The following is an 18,806-nucleotide window of genomic DNA, read 5'->3' as shown; positions in this document are numbered from 1 at the left end:
TTTCTACATGTGTCATTTATTTTACTGAAAAACTAAAATGATATGCTCCATAATGCATTGGATCTGCTGTCAGAGCTGGTCACTTGCCACAGGGCTCCCCTTTTTCTTCCTAGTATGCCTCTGGTTAGTGCTGGGAAGGTAGGGAGAGGAGCAGGGCTGCAGTGTGCAGCACTGACATTAAGTATACTATGTTCCTGTGTGTCAGCGCTGATTGCTACAGCCCAGGTGAATAGTTTAGCATACTCTTTGTAATAACATTTATATTCCTGCCCCTACACACTAAAAAGACAGTTACACGTCACCCTATTATTTATCTTGTAAAGCTAGCTATCTAATCTCATATCTATCTATCTATCTATCTATCTATCTATCTATCTATCTAATCTCATATCTATCTATCTATCTATCTATCTATCTATCTATCTATCATCTATATATCTATCTCATATCTATCTATCTATCTATCTATCTATCTACACAATGGGTCAGCCCTTACCTTAGCTCTAATTTTCTCCAATTTTTCATTAAACAAATTCAATACAATATCACCACATGCTAGCTGTAAATGGCAACCACTGGGTGGCTGCACATATAGGACATAGGATAGACACTGTGTGACACACTATAACACAATCATCTCTTGTGAAACACACAATAGTACATATCCATCCATGAATAAAGGGTAGGGGACGGTCTATGTGTGCATACTGAAAGGTGGAGTTGTCCTTTAAATATGAGTAGTTCTAAATACATTATCTAGCTTATTTCAGAAGTGAACAATAAAACAACACCGACAATAAAACTATAAATCACCTAATGTGACATTACACCTGAGATGGACAGAATACACCGACGACGCATTACTCTGCAGTATGATATAGTAACACATTCACAAGAAAACAAATGATTGTGGAGGACCTGCATATGTCATACCAGTCTCTGAGTCTGTGATTAGGTAGATAGATGAATAGATAGATAGATAGATAGATATGAGATAGATAAATAGATAGATAGATATTAGATAGATAGAAGATATGAGATAGAAGATATGAGATAGATAATAGATAGATAGATAGATAGATAGGAGATAGATAGATAGATAGATAGATAGATAGATAGATAGATAGATATTAGATAGATAGAAGATATGAGATAGAATATATGAGATAGATAATAGATAGATAGATAATAGATAGGAGATAGATAGATAATAGATAGATAGATAGATAGATAGATAGGAGATAGATAGATAGGAGATAGATAGGAGATGTGAAATAGAGATAGATAGATCGATAGATAATAAATAGATAGATAATAGATAGATATTAGGTAGAGATAGATGAATAGATAGATATGAAATACATAGATATGAGATAGATAATAGATAGAGAGATATTAGATAGATAGATATGAAATACATAGATCTGAGATAGATGGATAGATGGATGGATGGATAGGAGATAGATAGATAATAGATAGACTAAGGACAGCACGTGTTGTACTCGGCTGGGGCATCAGATCACGATGTGACCGGCGGTCTCCGGAGGGCTCAGGCGCCCCCTGGGCATTGGACCACCAGGAGGTTTCCCTGTAGGGTCTGTGGCCACTCCTGATAGACAGACAGATGGACGTCTGGCCCTTGTGTTCAGGATCCACATAATGAACATTACCACAGGAGTAACTGATAGAAAACATAAAAACATATAAAAACCTCTCTCTGGGAAGGCTGGGGGAGGGGAGCCTTGTGTACAGACATGTGCGGTGAAGGAGAAGATGTGTTCTTGTGACTTCTGTTTTTTTAACTGTCAGCTGGAATCTGATTGGTTGCTATGGGTAACACCTTTCTTCTGATTCACAGCAACCAATCAGGTCACTGCTTTCACTGCTGGAATCTGATTGGCTCCCTTTTCCTGTTCACCACAATTTGGTTTCCAAGGAGACTGTCAGGCATGGCTCTGATTGGCTGCTCCCAGCCTGGCGGCTTACTCAGCAGTCCGCTTTCACATTGCTCCATCTCAGCGTCTGAGTTATCAGGTTCCAATAGTCTTAATATTAGACGCAAGATGTGCTGTTGGCGGGGGGCTCTGGGATGTTTCCATTCTGCTGACGTTGGTCGGGGGTTTTCCTCCACAGCGCATAGAATCCCTTTCGGCCTTGCTTCCAGCCAATGTACCGTACCAGGCTTATAATGCCAGCAAGGAGGCCTAAGGCAGCTAGACCGCACGCTAGACCGATGAACAGTCTTGTTGTAAAATCATCTGTAAAGGAAAGCGGAAATATATGAATAGAATGCCAGAACTACAGTGAAGACTGACACAGCCAAGCAGCATAGTAGACTAGAAAATGGGAGGAGGGGGGGTGGAACTGTGATTAACCTTTTAAGGCCTGGACCCATTTTCGCTTTTTCCTCCCCACCCTACAAGAGCCATAATTGTTTTCCGTTCAGACAGTCTTGTGAGGGCTTATTTTTTTGTGGGACAAATTGTATTTTCCAATGGAACAATTTTAACTACCATATCTTGTATTAAATATGCAAAAAAAAAAATTTATGTGGTGAAAAAAGTGCAATTCTGCCATTTTCACTATAATAACCAACAATTATTGTGATACTAAATATATATATTTTTTTGTTATGTTTTTTATTATGTTATGTTTGGGCAGCACTGCTGGATGGGGGCACGAAAAGTGCAGCACTACTGGATGGGGGCGCCAAAAGTGCAGCACTACTGGATGGGGGCACCAAAAGGGCAGCACTACTGGATGGGGGCACCAAAAGGGGCAGCACTACTGGAAGGTGGGCACTAAGAGAGCAGCACTACTGGATGGGGGCACTGAGAGGGCAGCACTACTGGATGGGGGCACCAAAAGTGCAGCACTACTGGATGGGGGCACGAAAAGTGCAGCACTACTGGATGGGGGCACCAAAAGGGCAGCACTACTGGATGGGGCACCAGAAGGGGCAGCACTACTGGAAGGTGGGCACTAAGAGAGCAGCACTACTGGATGGGGAACTAAGAGGGCAGCACTACTGGATGGGGGCAGTGAGAGGGCAGCACTACTGGATGGGGGCACCAAAAGTGCAGCACTACTAGATGGGGGCACCAAAAGTGCAGCACTACTGGATGGGGGCACCAAAAGGGCAGCACTACTGGATGGGGGCACCAAAAGGGGCAGCACTACTGGATGGTGGGCACTAAGAGAGCAGCACTACTGGATGGGGGCACTTAGAGGGCAGCACTACTGGATGGGGGCACTGAGAGGGCAGCACTACTGGATGGTGGGCACTAAGAGAGCAGCACTACTGGATGGGGGCACTAAGAGGGCAGCACTACTGGATGGGGGCACTAAGGGGGCAGCACTACTGGATGGGGGCACTAAGAGGGCAGCACTACTAGATGGGGGCATCAAAAGGGACAGCACTACTGGATGGTGGGCACTAAGAGGGCAGCACTACTGGATGGGGGCACTAAGAGGGCAGCACTACTGGAGAGGGGCACTAAGATGGCAGCACTACTCGATTTGGGCAGTAAGTGGGCCTTTTACTGTGTAGGGATGTTAAGGAGGCATTTTACTCTATGGGGACACTTGAGCAGTATAACTACTGTGTGTGGTTATTAAGGGGGCATGCCTATTATGTGGGGGCACTAAGGGGGCATAGCTAATGTGTGTGGGCTCTATGTGGGCATAACCAGTGTGAGGCGGCACTATGGGGGCATAACTACTGTTCAGGGACACAACAAGGTAATTCTACTCTGATGGGGCATTAAAGGGGCTTTTTACTGTGGGGGGTCACTAAAGGGGCATTCTACTGTGTAAGGGGCCTAACAAGTTAGTCTTACTGCGAGGGTGCACCACTATGAAAGAGCAGGCACATGCCACAATTGCAACATTTTGGGCACACTTTAGGGAGGCGCAGACCATGGGACACTGTAGGAGGCACAGAAAATGAGGCATGACAAGGGGACACAGAGCTTAGGACACTAAAGGGGGGCACAGAAGAAGAGGCACTATATAAAGGGGCAGAGATCCTGGGACTATATAAAGGGGCACAGATCCTGGGACTATATAAAGGGGCACAGAACTTGGCACCATATTAAGGAGATACAGAACAAGAGGCGCTATATGAAGGGATCTCAGATCCTGGCACTATATAAGAGGGCACAAAACCTGGCACTATATACCGGGGATGCAACACGTGTGGCACTATATACAGGGGCACAGAGCATGAGCTATATATTCATGGGGCACAGAATATGTGGCACTATATAAGGAGGCACTACCACTGTGTGTGGTGCATTATTTTCAGTGGGCATAGTGTGTGGTATGATCGTATTCCGTGGCACAGTATGTGTTAGTATGTAGGGTGAGAAGCTGAAGACATCTGGGCGGCAGAGACGAGCTGGGAGAGATCACAGAAAGGAGATGCCACCTGAGGTGCCACCTGTAAGTGACTACATGTAAACGTTGTCTGATCAGTGCTGTAGTCACGCATATGGTCCACAGCGTTGGTAGCATTCTCTTCTGTGAAACTACCACTCCCAGCATACGTCACACCCGTCCAGGCCAAGCTGGGACCTGCAGATTCACACTTTACATACTTATATGTCAAGGGCTAACCTGACTATGCGAATAATATCTGTGCGGACCTGTTTTGGTTCTGGTGCTGTATTTATGGACTGATCTTGGTTCTGGTGCTGTATTTATGTTCTGAGTTTAGTTCTGGTGCTGTATTTATGGACTGACTTTGGTTCTGGTGCTGTATTTATGGACTGAGTTTGGTTCTGGTGCTGTATTTATGGACTGTGTTTGGTTCTGGTACTGTATTTATGGACTGAGTATGGTTCTGGTGCTGTATTTATGTACTGAGTTTGGTTCTGGTGCTGTATTTATGTATTGAGTTTGGTTCTGGTTCTGTATTTATGTACTGAGTTTGGTTCTGGTGCTGTATTTATGGACTGAGTTTGGTTCCGGTGCTGTATTTATGGACTGAGTTTGGTTCCGGTGCTGTATTTATGGACTGAGTTTGGTTCTGGTGCTGTATTTATGTACTGATCTTGGTTCTGGTTCTGTATTTATGTACTGAGTTTGGTTCTGGTGCTGTATTTATGGACTGTGTGTGGTTCTGGTACTGTATTTATGGACTGAGTTTGGTTCTGGTGCTGTATTTATATACTGAGTTTGGTTCTGGTGCTGTATTTATAGACTGAGTTTGGTTCTGGTGCTGTATTTATGTACTGAGTTTGGTTCTGGTGCTGTATTTATAGTCTGAGTTTGGTTCTGGTGCTGTATTTATGTACTGAGTTTGGTTCTGGTGCTGTATTTATGTACTGAGTTTGGTTCTGGTGCTGTATTTATAGACTGAGTTTGGTTCTGGTGCTGTATTTATAGACTGAGTTTGGTTCTGGTGCTGTATTTATAGACTGAGTTTGGTTCTGGTGCTGTATTTATGTACTGAGTTTGGTTCTGGTGCTGTATTTATGTACTGAGTTTGGTTCTGGTACTGTATTTATGTACCGTGCTCTGTTCTGGTGCTGTATTTATGTACTGAGTTTGGTTCTGGTACTGTATTTATGTACCGTGCTTGGTTCTGGTGCTGTATTTATGTACTGAGTTTGGTTCTGGTGCTGTATTTATGTACCGTGCTCGGTTCTGGTGCTGTATTTATGGACTGAGTTTGGTTCCGGTGCTGTATTTATGGACTGAGTTTGGTTCTGGAGCTGTATTTATGGACTGAGTTTGGTTCAGGAGCTGTATTTATGGACTGAGTTTGGTTCTGGTGCTGTATTTATGTACTGACTTTGGTTCTGGTGCTGTATTTATGGACTGAGTTTGGTTCTGGTGCTGTATTTATGGACTGCATTTGGTTCTGGTACTGTATTTATGGACTGAGTTTGGTTCTGGTGCTGTATTTATGTACTGAGTTTGGTTCTGGTGCTGTATTTATGTATTGAGTTTGGTTCTGGTTCTGTATTTATGTACTGAGTTTGGTTCTGGTGCTGTATTTATGGACTGTGTTTGGTTCTGGTACTGTATTTATGGACTGAGTTTGGTTCCGGTGCTGTATTTATGTACTGAGTTTGGTTCCGGTGCTGTATTTATGTAGTGAGTTTGGTTCTGGTGCTGTATTTATTGACTGATCTTGGTTCTGGTTCTGTATTTATGTACTGATATTGGTTCTGGTTCTGTATTTATGTACTGAGTTTGGTTCTGGTGCTGTATTTATGGACTGCGTGTGGTTCTGGTACTGTATTTATGGACTGAGTTTGGTTCTGGTGCTGTATTTATATACTGAGTTTGGTTCTGGTGCTGTATTTATAGAGTGAGTTTGGTTCTGGTGCTGTATTTATATACTGAGTTTGGTTCTGGTGCTGTATTTATGTACTGAGTTTGGTTCTGGTGCTGTATTTATGTACTGAGTTTGGTTCTGGTGCTGTATTTATAGACTGAGTTTGGTTCTGGTGCTGTATTTATAGACTGAGTTTGGTTCTGGTGCTGTATTTATAGACTGAGTTTGGTTCTGGTGCTGTATTTATGTACCGTGCTCTGTTCTGGTGCTGTATTTATGTACTGAGTTTGGTTCCGGTACTGTATTTATGTACCGTGCTCGGTTCTGGTGCTGTATTTATGGACTGAGTTTGGTTCTGGTACTGTATTTATGTACTGAGTTTGGTTCTGGTGCTGTATTTATGTACCGTGCTCTGTTCTGGTGCTGTATTTATGGACTGAGTTTTGTTCTGGTGCTGTATTTATATACCGTGCTCGGTTCTGGTGCTGTATTTATGGACTGAGTTTGGTTCTGGTGCTGTATTTATATACCGTGCTCGGTTCTGGTGCTGTATTTATGGACTGAGTTTTGTTCTGGTGCTGTATTTATATACCGTGCTCGGTTCTGGTGCTGTATTTATGGACTAAGTTTGGTTGTGGTGCTGTATTTATATACCGTGCTCGGTTCTGGTGCTGTATTTATGGACTGAGTTTGGTTCTGGTGCTGTATTTATGTACTGAGTTTGGTTCTGGTGCTGTATTTATGTATTGAGTTTGGTTCTGGTTCTGTATTTATGTACTGAGTTTGGTTCTGGTGCTGTATTTATGGACTGTGTTTGGTTCTGGTACTGTATTTATGGACTGAGTTTGGTTCCGGTGCTGTATTTATGGACTGAGTTTGGTTCTGGTGCTGTATTTATGTACTGACTTTGGTTCTGGTGCTGTATTTATGGACTGAGTTTGGTTCTGGTGCTGTATTTATGGACTGCATTTGGTTCTGGTACTGTATTTATGGACTGAGTTTGGTTCTGGTGCTGTATTTATGTACTGAGTTTGGTTCTGGTGCTGTATTTATGTATTGAGTTTGGTTCTGGTTCTGTATTTATGTACTGAGTTTGGTTCTGGTGCTGTATTTATGGACTGTGTTTGGTTCTGGTACTGTATTTATGGACTGAGTTTGGTTCCGGTGCTGTATTTATGTACTGAGTTTGGTTCCGGTGCTGTATTTATGTAGTGAGTTTGGTTCTGGTGCTGTATTTATTGACTGATCTTGGTTCTGGTTCTGTATTTATGTACTGATATTGGTTCTGGTTCTGTATTTATGTACTGAGTTTGGTTCTGGTGCTGTATTTATGGACTGCGTGTGGTTCTGGTACTGTATTTATGGACTGAGTTTGGTTCTGGTGCTGTATTTATATACTGAGTTTGGTTCTGGTGCTGTATTTATAGAGTGAGTTTGGTTCTGGTGCTGTATTTATATACTGAGTTTGGTTCTGGTGCTGTATTTATGTACTGAGTTTGGTTCTGGTGCTGTATTTATGTACTGAGTTTGGTTCTGGTGCTGTATTTATAGACTGAGTTTGGTTCTGGTGCTGTATTTATAGACTGAGTTTGGTTCTGGTGCTGTATTTATAGACTGAGTTTGGTTCTGGTGCTGTATTTATGTACCGTGCTCTGTTCTGGTGCTGTATTTATGTACTGAGTTTGGTTCCGGTACTGTATTTATGTACCGTGCTCTGTTCTGGTGCTGTATTTATGGACTGAGTTTGGTTCTGGTACTGTATTTATGTACTGAGTTTGGTTCTGGTGCTGTATTTATGTACCGTGCTCTGTTCTGGTGCTGTATTTATGGACTGAGTTTTGTTCTGGTGCTGTATTTATATACCGTGCTCGGTTCTGGTGCTGTATTTATGGACTGAGTTTGGTTCTGGTGCTGTATTTATATACCGTGCTCGGTTCTGGTGCTGTATTTATGGACTGAGTTTTGTTCTGGTGCTGTATTTATATACCGTGCTCGGTTCTGGTGCTGTATTTATGGACTAAGTTTGGTTGTGGTGCTGTATTTATATACCGTGCTCGGTTCTGGTGCTGTATTTATGGACTGAGTTTGGTTCCGGTACTGTATTTATGTACTGAGTTTGGTTCTGGTGCTGTATTTATGTACTGAGTTTGGTTCTGGTGCTGTATTTATGGACTGAGTTTGGTTCTGGTGCTGTATTTATATACTGAGTTTGGTTCTGGTGTTGTATTTATATACTGTGCTCGGTTCTGGTGCTGTATTTATATACTGAGTTTGGTTCTGGTGCTGTATTTATGTATTGAGTTTGGTTCTGGTTCTGTATTTATGTACTGCGTTTGGTTCTGGTGCTGTATTTATGGACTGCTTTGGTTCTGGTGCTGTATTTATAGACTGAGTTTGGTTCTGGTACTGTATTTATGTACTGAGTTTGGTTCTGGTGCAGTATTTATGTACTGTGCTCTGTTCTGGTGCTGTATTTATGGACTGAGTTTTGTTCTGGTGCTGTATTTATATACCGTGCTCGGTTCTGGTGCTGTATTTATGGACTGAGTTTGGTTCTGGTGCTGTATTTATATACTGAGTTTGGTTCTGGTGCTGTATTTATGTACTGAGTTTGGTTCTGGTGCTGTATTTATAGACTGAGTTTGGTTCTGGTGCTGTATTTATAGACTGAGTTTGGTTCTGGTGCTGTATTTATAGACTGAGTTTGGTTCTGGTGCTGTATTTATGTACCGTGCTCTGTTCTGGTGCTGTATTTATGTACCGTGCTCTGTTCTGGTGCTGTATTTATGGACTGAGTTTGGTTCTGGTACTGTATTTATGTACTGAGTTTGGTTCTGGTACTGTATTTATGTACTGAGTTTTGTTCTGGTGCTGTATTTATGGACTGAGTTTTGTTCTGGTGCTGTATTTATATACCGTGCTCGGTTCTGGTGCTGTATTTATGGACTGAGTTTGGTTCTGGTGCTGTATTTATATACCGTGCTCGGTTCTGGTGCTGTATTTATGGACTGAGTTTTGTTCTGGTGCTGTATTTATATACCGTGCTCGGTTCTGGTGCTGTATTTATGGACTAAGTTTGGTTCTGGTGCTGTATTTATATACCGTGCTCGGTTCTGGTGCTGTATTTATGTACTGAGTTTGGTTCTGGTGCTGTATTTATGTACTGAGTTTGGTTCTGGTGCTGTATTTATGGACTGAGTTTGGTTCTGGTGCTGTATTTATATACTGAGTTTGGTTCTGGTGTTGTATTTATATACTGTGCTCGGTTCTGGTGCTGTATTTATGTATTGAGTTTGGTTCTGGTTCTGTATTTATGTACTGCGTTTGGTTCTGGTGCTGTATTTATGGACTGAGTTTGGTTCTGGTGCTGTATTTATGGACTGAGTTTGGTTCTGGTGCTGTATTTATAGACTGAGTTTGGTTCTGGTGCTGTATTTATAGACTGAGTTTGGTTCTGGTGCTGTATTTATGTACCGTGCTCGGTTCTGGTGCTGTATTTATGTACTGAGTTTGGTTCTGGTACTGTATTTATGTACCGTGCTCGGTTCTGGTGCTGTATTTATGGACTGAGTTTGGTTCTGGTACTGTATTTATGTACTGAGTTTAGTTCTGCTGCTGTATTTATGTACCGTGCTCTGTTCTGGTGCTGTATTTATGGACTGAGTTTTGTTCTGGTGCTGTATTTATATACCGTGCTCGGTTCTGGTGCTGTATTTATGGACTGAGTTTGGTTCTGGTGCTGTATTTATATACCGTGCTCGGTTCTGGTGCTGTATTTATGGACTGAGTTTTGTTCTGGTGCTGTATTTATGGACTGAGTTTTGTTCTGGTGCTGTATTTATATACCGTGCTCGGTTCTGGTGCTGTATTTATGGACTGAGTTTGGTTCCGGTACTGTATTTATGTACTGAGTTTGGTTCTGGTGCTGTATTTATGTACTGAGTTTGGTTCTGGTGCTGTATTTATGGACTGAGTTTGGTTCTGGTGCTGTATTTATATACTGAGTTTGGTTCTGGTGTTGTATTTATATACCGTGCTCGGTTCTGGTGCTGTATTTATGGACTGAGTTTTGTTCTGGTGCTGTATTTATGGACTGAGTTTTGTTCTGGTGCTGTATTTATATACCGTGCTCGGTTCTGGTGCTGAATTTATGGACTGAGTTTGGTTCCGGTACTGTATTTATGTACTGAGTTTGGTTCTGGTGCTGTATTTATGTACTGAGTTTGGTTCTGGTGCTGTATTTATGGACTGAGTTTGGTTCTGGTGCTGTATTTATATACTGAGTTTGGTTCTGGTGTTGTATTTATATACCGTGCTCGGTTCTGGTGCTGTATTTATGGACTGAGTTTTGTTCTGGTGCTGTATTTATGGACTGAGTTTTGTTCTGGTGCTGTATTTATATACCGTGCTCGGTTCTGGTGCTGTATTTATGGACTGAGTTTTGTTCTGGTGCTGTATTTATGGACTGAGTTTTGTTCTGGTGCTGTATTTATATACCGTGCTCGGTTCTGGTGCTGTATTTATGGACTGAGTTTGGTTCCGGTACTGTATTTATGTACTGAGTTTGGTTCTGGTGCTGTATTTATGTACTGAGTTTGGTTCTGGTGCTGTATTTATGGACTGAGTTTGGTTCTGGTGCTGTATTTATGTATTGAGTTTGGTTCTGGTGTTGTATTTATATACCGTGCTCGGTTCTGGTGCTGTATTTATGGACTGCGTTTGGTTCTGGTACTGTATTTATGGACTGAGTTTGGTTCTGGTGCTGTATTTATGGACTGAGTTTGGTTCTGGTGCTGTATTTATATACTGAGTTTGGTTCTGGTGCTGTATTTATGGACTGAGTTTGGTTCTGGTGCTGTATTTATGTAGTGAGTTTGGTTCTGGTGCTGTATTTATGGACTGAGTTTGGTTCTGGTGCTGTATTTATATACTGAGTTTGGTTCTGGTGCTGTATTTATATACTGAGTTTGGTTCTGGTTCTGTATTTATGTACTGATCTTGGTTCTGGTTCTGTATTTATGTACTGAGTTTGGTTCTGGTGCTGTATTTATGTACTGAGTTTTGTTCTGGTACTGTATTTATGTACTGGGTTTGGTTCTGGTACTGTATTTATGTACTGAGTTTGGTTCTGGTGCTGTATTTATAGACTGAGTTTGGTTCTGGTGCTGTATTTATAGACTGAGTTTGGTTCTGAAGCTGTATTTATAGACTGAGTTTGGTTCTGGTGCTGTATTTATGGACTGAGTTTGGTTATGGTACTGTATTTATATACTGAGTTTGGTTCTGGTGCTGTATTTATGTACCGTGCTCGGTTCTAGTGTAGTATTTATGGACTGAGTTTGGTTCTGGTACTGTATTTATGGACTGAGTTTTGTTCTGGTGCTGTATTTATATACCGTGCTTGGTTCTGGTGCTGTATTTATGGACTGAGTTTGGTTCTGGTGCTGTATTTATATACCGTGCTCGGTTCTGGTGCTGTATTTATGGACTGAGTTTTGTTCTGGTACTGTATTTATGTACTGAGTTTTGTTCTGGTGCTGTATTTATGGACTGAGTTTTGTTCTGGTGCTGTATTTATATACCGTGCTCGGTTCTGGTGCTGTATTTATGGACTGAGTTTGGTTCCGGTACTGTATTTATGTACTGAGTTTGGTTCTGGTGCTGTATTTATATACCGTGCTCGGTTCTGGTGCTGTATTTATGGACTGAGTTTTGTTCTGGTGCTGTATTTATGTACTGTGCTCGGTTCTGGTGCTGTATTTATGGACTGATCTTGGTTCTGGTTCTGTATTTATGTACTGAGTTTGGTTCTGGTGCTGTATTTATGTACTGAGTTTTGTTCTGGTACTGTATTTATGTACTGGGTTTGGTTCTGGTACTGTATTTATGCACTGAGTTTGGTTCTGGTGCTGTATTTATGGACTGAGTTTGGTTCTGGTGCTGTATTTATAGACTGAGTTTGGTTCTGATGCTGTATTTATAGACTGAGTTTGGTTCTGGTGCTGTATTTATGGACTGAGTTTGGTTATGGTACTGTATTTATATACTGAGTTTGGTTCTGGTGCTGTATTTATGTACCGTGCTCGGTTCTGGTGCAGTATTTATGGACTGAGTTTGGTTCTGGTACTGTATTTATGGACTGAGTTTTGTTCTGGTGCTGTATTTATATACCGTGCTTGGTTCTGGTGCTGTATTTATGGACTGAGTTTGGTTCTGGTGCTGTATTTATATACCGTGCTCGGTTCTGGTACTGTATTTATGGACTGAGTTTTGTTCTGGTACTGTATTTATGTACTGAGTTTTGTTCTGGTGCTGTATTTATGGACTGAGTTTTGTTCTGGTGCTGTATTTATATACCGTGCTCGGTTCTGGTGCTGTATTTATGTACTGAGTTTGGTTCCGGTACTATATTTATGTACTGAGTTTGGTTCTGGTGCTGTATTTATATACCGTGCTCGGTTCTGGTGCTGTATTTATGGACTGAGTTTTGTTCTGGTGCTGTATTTATGTACTGTGCTCGGTTCTGGTGCTGTATTTATGGTCTGATCTTGGTTCTGGTTCTGGTGCTGTATTTATGTACTGAGTTTTGTTCTGGTACTGTATTTATGTACTGGGTTTGGTTCTGGTACTGTATTTATGTACTGAGTTTGGTTCTGGTGCTGTATTTATAGACTGAGTTTGGTTCTGGTGCTGTATTTATAGACTGAGTTTGGTTCTGGTGCTGTATTTATAGACTGAGTTTGGTTCTGATGCTGTATTTATGGACTGAGTTTGGTTATGGTACTGTATTTATATACTGAGTTTGGTTCTGGTGCTGTATTTATGTACCGTGCTCGGTTCTGGTGCAGTATTTATGGACTGAGTTTGGTTCTGGTACTGTATTTATGGACTGAGTTTTGTTCTGGTGCTGTATTTATATACTGTGCTTGGTTCTGGTGCTGTATTTATGGACTGAGTTTGGTTCTGGTGCTGTATTTATATACCATGCTCGGTTCTGGTGCTGTATTTATGGACTGAGTTTTGTTCTGGTACTGTATTTATGTACTGAGTTTTGTTCTGGTGCTGTATTTATGGACTGAGTTTTGTTCTGGTGCTGTATTTATATACCGTGCTCGGTTCTGGTGCTGTATTTATGGACTGAGTTTGGTTCCGGTACTGTATTTATGTACTGAGTTTGGTTCTGGTGCTGTATTTATATACCGTGCTCGGTTCTGGTGCTGTATTTATGGACTGAGTTTTGTTCTGGTGCTGTATTTATGTACTGTGCTCGGTTCTGGTGCTGTATTTATGGACTGAGTTTGGTTCTGGTGCTGTATTTATGGACTGAGCTTGGTTCTGGTGCTGTATTTATGGACTGAGTTTGGTTCTGGTGCTGTATTTATGGACTGAGTTTGGTTCTGGTGCTGTATGTATGTAATGAGCAGGGTTATGGTGCTGTATTTATGCACTGGGCTTGCTTCTTGAGCTCTGTTTAAGTACCGTGATTGGCTTTGGAGCTGTATTTATGTACTGAGCTCGGTTTTGGAGCTCTATTTACATTGCATGCTTGGTTCTTAGTGCTGTATTTATGTACTGGGTTTGGTTCTGGTGCTGTATTTGTCTACTGGGCTTGGTATGGCACCACAGCTACTGTGTCTGCCTGTCATCTTCTCCATTCACTGTACAGAACTTCTGAAAATAGTCAGTGCTCAGCTATTTTCTAAAGTCCCATAGAGGGAAATGTGGTGGTCGTGCATGGTTGTGAAGGTATGTGGGTTGGGGGAGGGGGGGAGGACTTCTCGCATAGGGTGCCATGTAACCAAAGGCCAGTCCTCCATATACAGTCAGGTCCATAAATATTGGGACATGGACACAATTCTAACATTTTTGGCTCTATACACCACCACAATGGGTTTGAAATGAAACAAACAAGATGTGCTTTAACTGCAGACTGTCAGCTTTAATTTGAGGGTATTTACATCCAAATCAGGTGAACGGTGTAGGAATTACAACAGTTTGCATATGTGCCTCCCACTTGTTAAGGAACCAAAAGTAATGGGACAATTGGCTTCTCAGCTGTTCCATGGCCAGGTGTGTGTTATTCCCTCATTATCCCAATTACAACGAGCAGATAAAAGGTCCAGAGTTCATTTCAAGTGTGCTATTTGCATTTGGAATCTGTTGCTGTCAACTCTCAAGATGAGATCCAAAGAGCTGTCACTATCAGTGAAGCAAGCCATCATTAGGCTGAAAAAACAAAACAAACCCATCAGAGAGATAGCAAAAACATTAGGCCTGGCCAAAACAACTGTTTGGAACATTCTTAAAAAGAAGAAACGCACCGGTGAGCTCAGCAACACCAAAAGACCTGGAAGACCACGGAAAACAACTGTGGTGGATGACCGAAGAATTCTTTCCCTGGTGAAGAAAACACCCTTCACAACAGTTGGCCAGATCAAGAACACTCTCCAGGAGGTAGGTGTATGTGTGTCAAAGTCAACAATCAAGAGAAGACTTCACCAGAGTGAATACAGAGGGTTCACCACCAGATGTAAACCATTGGTGAGCCTCAAAAACAGGAAGGCAAGATTAGAGTTTGCCAAACAACACCTAAAAAAGCCTTCACAGTTCTGGAACAAGATCCTATGGACAGATGAGACCAAGATCAACTTGTACCAGAGTGATGGGAAGAGAAGAGTATGGAGAAGGAAAGGAACTGCTCATGATCCTAAGCATACCACCTCATCAGTGAAGCATGGTGGTGGTAGTGTCATGGCGTGGGCATGTATAGCTGCCAATGGAACTGGTTCTCTTGTATTTATTGATGATGTGACTGCTGACAAAAACAGCAGGATGAATTCTGAAGTGTTTCGGGCAATATTATCTGCTCATATTCAGCCAAATGCTTCAGAACTCATTGGATGGCGCTTCACAGTGCAGATGGACAATGACCCAAAGCATACTGCAAAAGCAACCAAAGAGTTTTTTAAGGGAAAGAAGTGGAATGTTATGCAATGGCCAAATCAATCACCTGACCTGAATCCGATTGAGCATGCATTTCACTTGCTGAAGACAAAACTGAAGGAAAAATGCCCCAAGAACAAGCAGGAGCTGAAGACAGTTGCAGTAGAGGCCTGGCAGAGCATCACCAGGGATGAAACCCAGCGTCTGGTGATGTCTATGCGTTCCAGACTTCAGACTGTAATTGACTGCAAAGGATTTGCAACCAAGTATTAAAAAGTGAAAGTTTGATTTATGATTATTATTATGTCCCATTACTTTTGGTCCCTTAACAAGTAGGAGGCACATCTGCAAACTGTTGTAATTCCTGCACCGTTCACCTGATTTGGATGTAAATACCTCAAATTAAAGCTGACAGTCTGCAGGTAAAGCACATCTTGTTTGTTTCATTTCAAATCCATTGCGGTGGTGTATAGAGCCAAAAATGTTAGAATTGTGTTGATGTCCCAATATTTATGGACCAGGCTGTATGTAACATCATTTTGTGTTAAGGGGGCTTATACTGTAGTCAGGGTCGATGACAACCCCTATGAACATTGTAATAACTGCTATTGCTGTTTTTTAGGAATTACTGAGGACAATATGAACATTTTTGAATTAGAGATTTGTATTTGTAGATTGTTTTTATGTTTTATTCTTATGTTTTGTTTTCTAAAACATGACCTGTAGTGACAAGAATGGGGCTGAGCTGCAGTATCCAACATGGCCTTTGTATAAGAGTGGCGCTCTTCTTTTCCTTTGACATTACTACTCACCCGGAGCAATCGTCACCTCCTGCTTTGCTTCCACTTCTCCATGTGCGTTCCTGACCACACACGTGTATGTTCCAGCATGGGTCTCTGCTGCTGTGTGAATAATGACCGAGCTTTTATCCGGGGAGTATGTCACGTCGGCATTCTCGGGGACCAGCCAGCTGTAAGTAGGTGCTGGCAACCCTTCCGAACTGCATGTTATGTTTAGTGGGTTTCCTAATTCGATCGTTTCATTTGTCTGAAACAGTCACATTTGGGTTCGTTGGTGGATCTGAGGAAAAAGAGAAAAAAGGTCATTTCTATGAGTAGTGCACAATATGATTGCCAAGGGGGAGGGGCAAAGAATTCCGGAGGCCGGTCACAGTGCTAGGTAGATTCAGATAATCTATAGCATATGATAATCTATATTATCTCATTGGCCATTACAGAGAATTTCCCCCTAAATGGCTTCAGTAGGATATTTTTTCTGGAGAACCTGTATAATTGAGGAGACTTTAATGCAATGCTTCCTGGGAAAAAAATATGCAAATTAGCACTTTTCTACTCTCCTCTACTGCCACCTATAGGAGAGAGGGAGAACTGTTTTTCAGTGACTTTCTAATTCTGTCCACCTACTTCTTCATTATATCTGTTTCAGGAACATGTAGGTGATGATCGTGGTCCCACAGAGGTCACCCACCTTTCGCCTGATCTCCCTTGTACAAAAGAGATATAGAAGCGGAAGATATGAAGATATAACAACAAATTTGATCTCACCCAGTTTTCCCAGATACAGATATTAGGAAGAAATGTCTAAATAGACTATTTAAAGTAATTTCAAATACCCTATTAGATAATAAATTGGGTTCCACCCATTCTTAGTTTCTCCCAGGGAATGGCTGCAGCGGTGCACCTGACCCTGTCCGGAATATTACGGCTGAGACTTGAAGGACCGCTGAACAGAGCCTTGGTGCTGGGAGCAGGAGAGTGTGTTTTTTTACATTAGGAAAAACAAAATAAAAATGGGTTTAAGGCGGGGAAGACCCTTTTAAATTGATTTCAATACTTATGATGTAATGCTTAATTTCCCCTGTGGTGGCGCTGCAGGGAGAAGTAAGCAGGGAGATCGGAGATATAGGGGGAGATTTATCATCTTCCACCGGTTCTTCCACTGTGCCCACCCCCCTACTTTTCCTAAAGGGGACATAGCAAGGGCGGGAAGGGTTCGTGGCCAGCAGCTGCCACAAGTTTATTATTTATGGCGCAAATGAAGCTAGAAATCTACAGCGGCTCTGAGCTTTCCTAGATTTCTGTTTCGGAGCACGGGCTTAATTTATGACGAGGTGTGCGCTGAAACGTGTTTCACTATATTGTACAGAGCATTGTAATGAGGAGGAGGTCTGGGTCATAGAGAGCGGCAGACATACATTGCACGGTGACGCTGACCAGCTTCAATGTGCCTCCTCCCAGGTTCATTGCAGTACATGTATAATTCCCAGACATGTCTCTTGTTACTGTAACCGCGTCAGTGATAGAGCGTCCATCGGCTTCACAGTTTACTATCGGCCTTGGGTTTCCATCAGCCTCACACGAAAGTGGGGTCTTTCCTTCTACCAGAAGTAAAGATGAGGGGCACGAAGTTTCAGAGAACTCTGGAGGGTCTGAATGGAAAGAGAAACAATAAAGATCACATAGTAATCATGGATGACATTATGGAAGGTTTGGGCGGCCGCCCAGGGCCCGAAGCTCCTGGGGGCCCCATAGCTGCCCAAAGTGCCCATATGTTAATACTCCACTGGTTCACACCTATTTCAACCTCATGCAACTGATCATCATCAAAAACCTGCTGCTACTGGCCTCCGATGATAAAAATGTAGAAGTTAACCAGGCCCCTTATTGTGGGCATGTCCCCCTCTTCTCCAGTTCCTTCTTAGACCAAGGTGACATGCTGCCAGTGAAAGAGGTAAAGATGTACTGGAGACCGCAGCAGCCAGAAGAGATGGAGATGGTCAGTAAGCGAGTCTGCCCTGTCTCTTCTATGTGGAGGGAGCTCCTAAGCTGCTGCCGGTCTGTGTTCTGGACAGGCAACAGCTTCAATACTTGTTTAATAGTTTTTACTGCCTCATTAAGGCAGAGTTTGTTTTTCTCCATAGACCCCCCTGCCCCCTACTGTGCCCCCTGCCCCCATCCTTCTCTCACAGCCTCACAGAGCCCCTGCCATCTTCTTTCCTCCTTCATTTATCCAATGTACTTTTGTCTCCTCCGGCTGCACCCCTGCCACTTGCTGGTACACTGAACAGAACTCCTGCCCGCCACTTCTTGTGTTCCCCCTCAGAGCCCCTTCCAACTACTAGAAGTGTTAACCCCCTCCTCCCTGCAACTCTGCCTATCCATCTTGTCCATCTAATGTTTTTCATATCTTTCTATCCCATTATCTATCTATTTATCCTCCAAAAAAGTAAGGCAGCACTCTCAAAGTCTGTGGGGAAAAAAATATTTTCTCTTCATTCACTCATGCTACTTTTTAGCTCTGCTCAATGGGGCTAAAACGCGGAATGGGTGAATAAAGAAACGTATTTTTTCACGGTGGACTTAGGAGTGTTGCCGCAAGTATTGCTAGCAAGACATTGTCCTTGGGTCTTGGAGTAATAGCACCCACCAACTGGGAGCTGTGCTGCTTTTTTCTGAACTCTATCTAATATCTATCTATTATCTATATATCTGACTATCTGTCTATCTAATATCTATCATCTATCTAACTAACTAATATCTATTATCTTTCTATCTAT

The 18,806-nt window shown here is 42.2% G+C and overlaps 2 protein-coding genes across 3 annotated transcripts in view; both read right to left on the bottom strand.

Annotated features, from left to right (window-relative positions):
- Positions 1-1,355: 1,355 nt before the first annotated feature.
- LOC122925566 (intercellular adhesion molecule 5-like) lies at positions 1,356-18,255 on the bottom strand. The gene is made up of 4 exons (XM_044276926.1): positions 18,225-18,255; positions 17,533-17,678; positions 16,042-16,276; positions 1,356-2,258 (listed from the first exon to the last, which is right to left on the bottom strand). Exons 1-4 carry the CDS (start codon positions 18,253-18,255, stop codon positions 2,053-2,055), a joined length of 618 nt encoding a protein of 205 aa, XP_044132861.1. The 3' UTR covers positions 1,356-2,052.
- The window catches only part of LOC122927177 (intercellular adhesion molecule 5-like), a 23,467-nt gene continuing 20,830 nt past the window's right edge, over positions 16,170-18,806 (bottom strand). For both annotated transcript variants that reach the window (XM_044278783.1, XM_044278782.1), the window contains exons 6-7: positions 17,445-17,678; positions 16,170-16,309 (exon numbers count right to left, since the gene is read on the bottom strand). The gene's annotated coding sequence lies outside the window, so the exon portion shown is untranslated. The remainder of the gene's footprint in view (positions 16,310-17,444; positions 17,679-18,806) is intronic.

The sequence above is a fragment of the Bufo gargarizans genome, chromosome 2 (assembly GCF_014858855.1).
Source record: "Bufo gargarizans isolate SCDJY-AF-19 chromosome 2, ASM1485885v1, whole genome shotgun sequence".
In the NCBI taxonomy this organism is placed as follows: Eukaryota; Metazoa; Chordata; class Amphibia; order Anura; family Bufonidae; genus Bufo; species Bufo gargarizans.
This window is presented reverse-complemented; position numbering and strand designations above follow the sequence as displayed.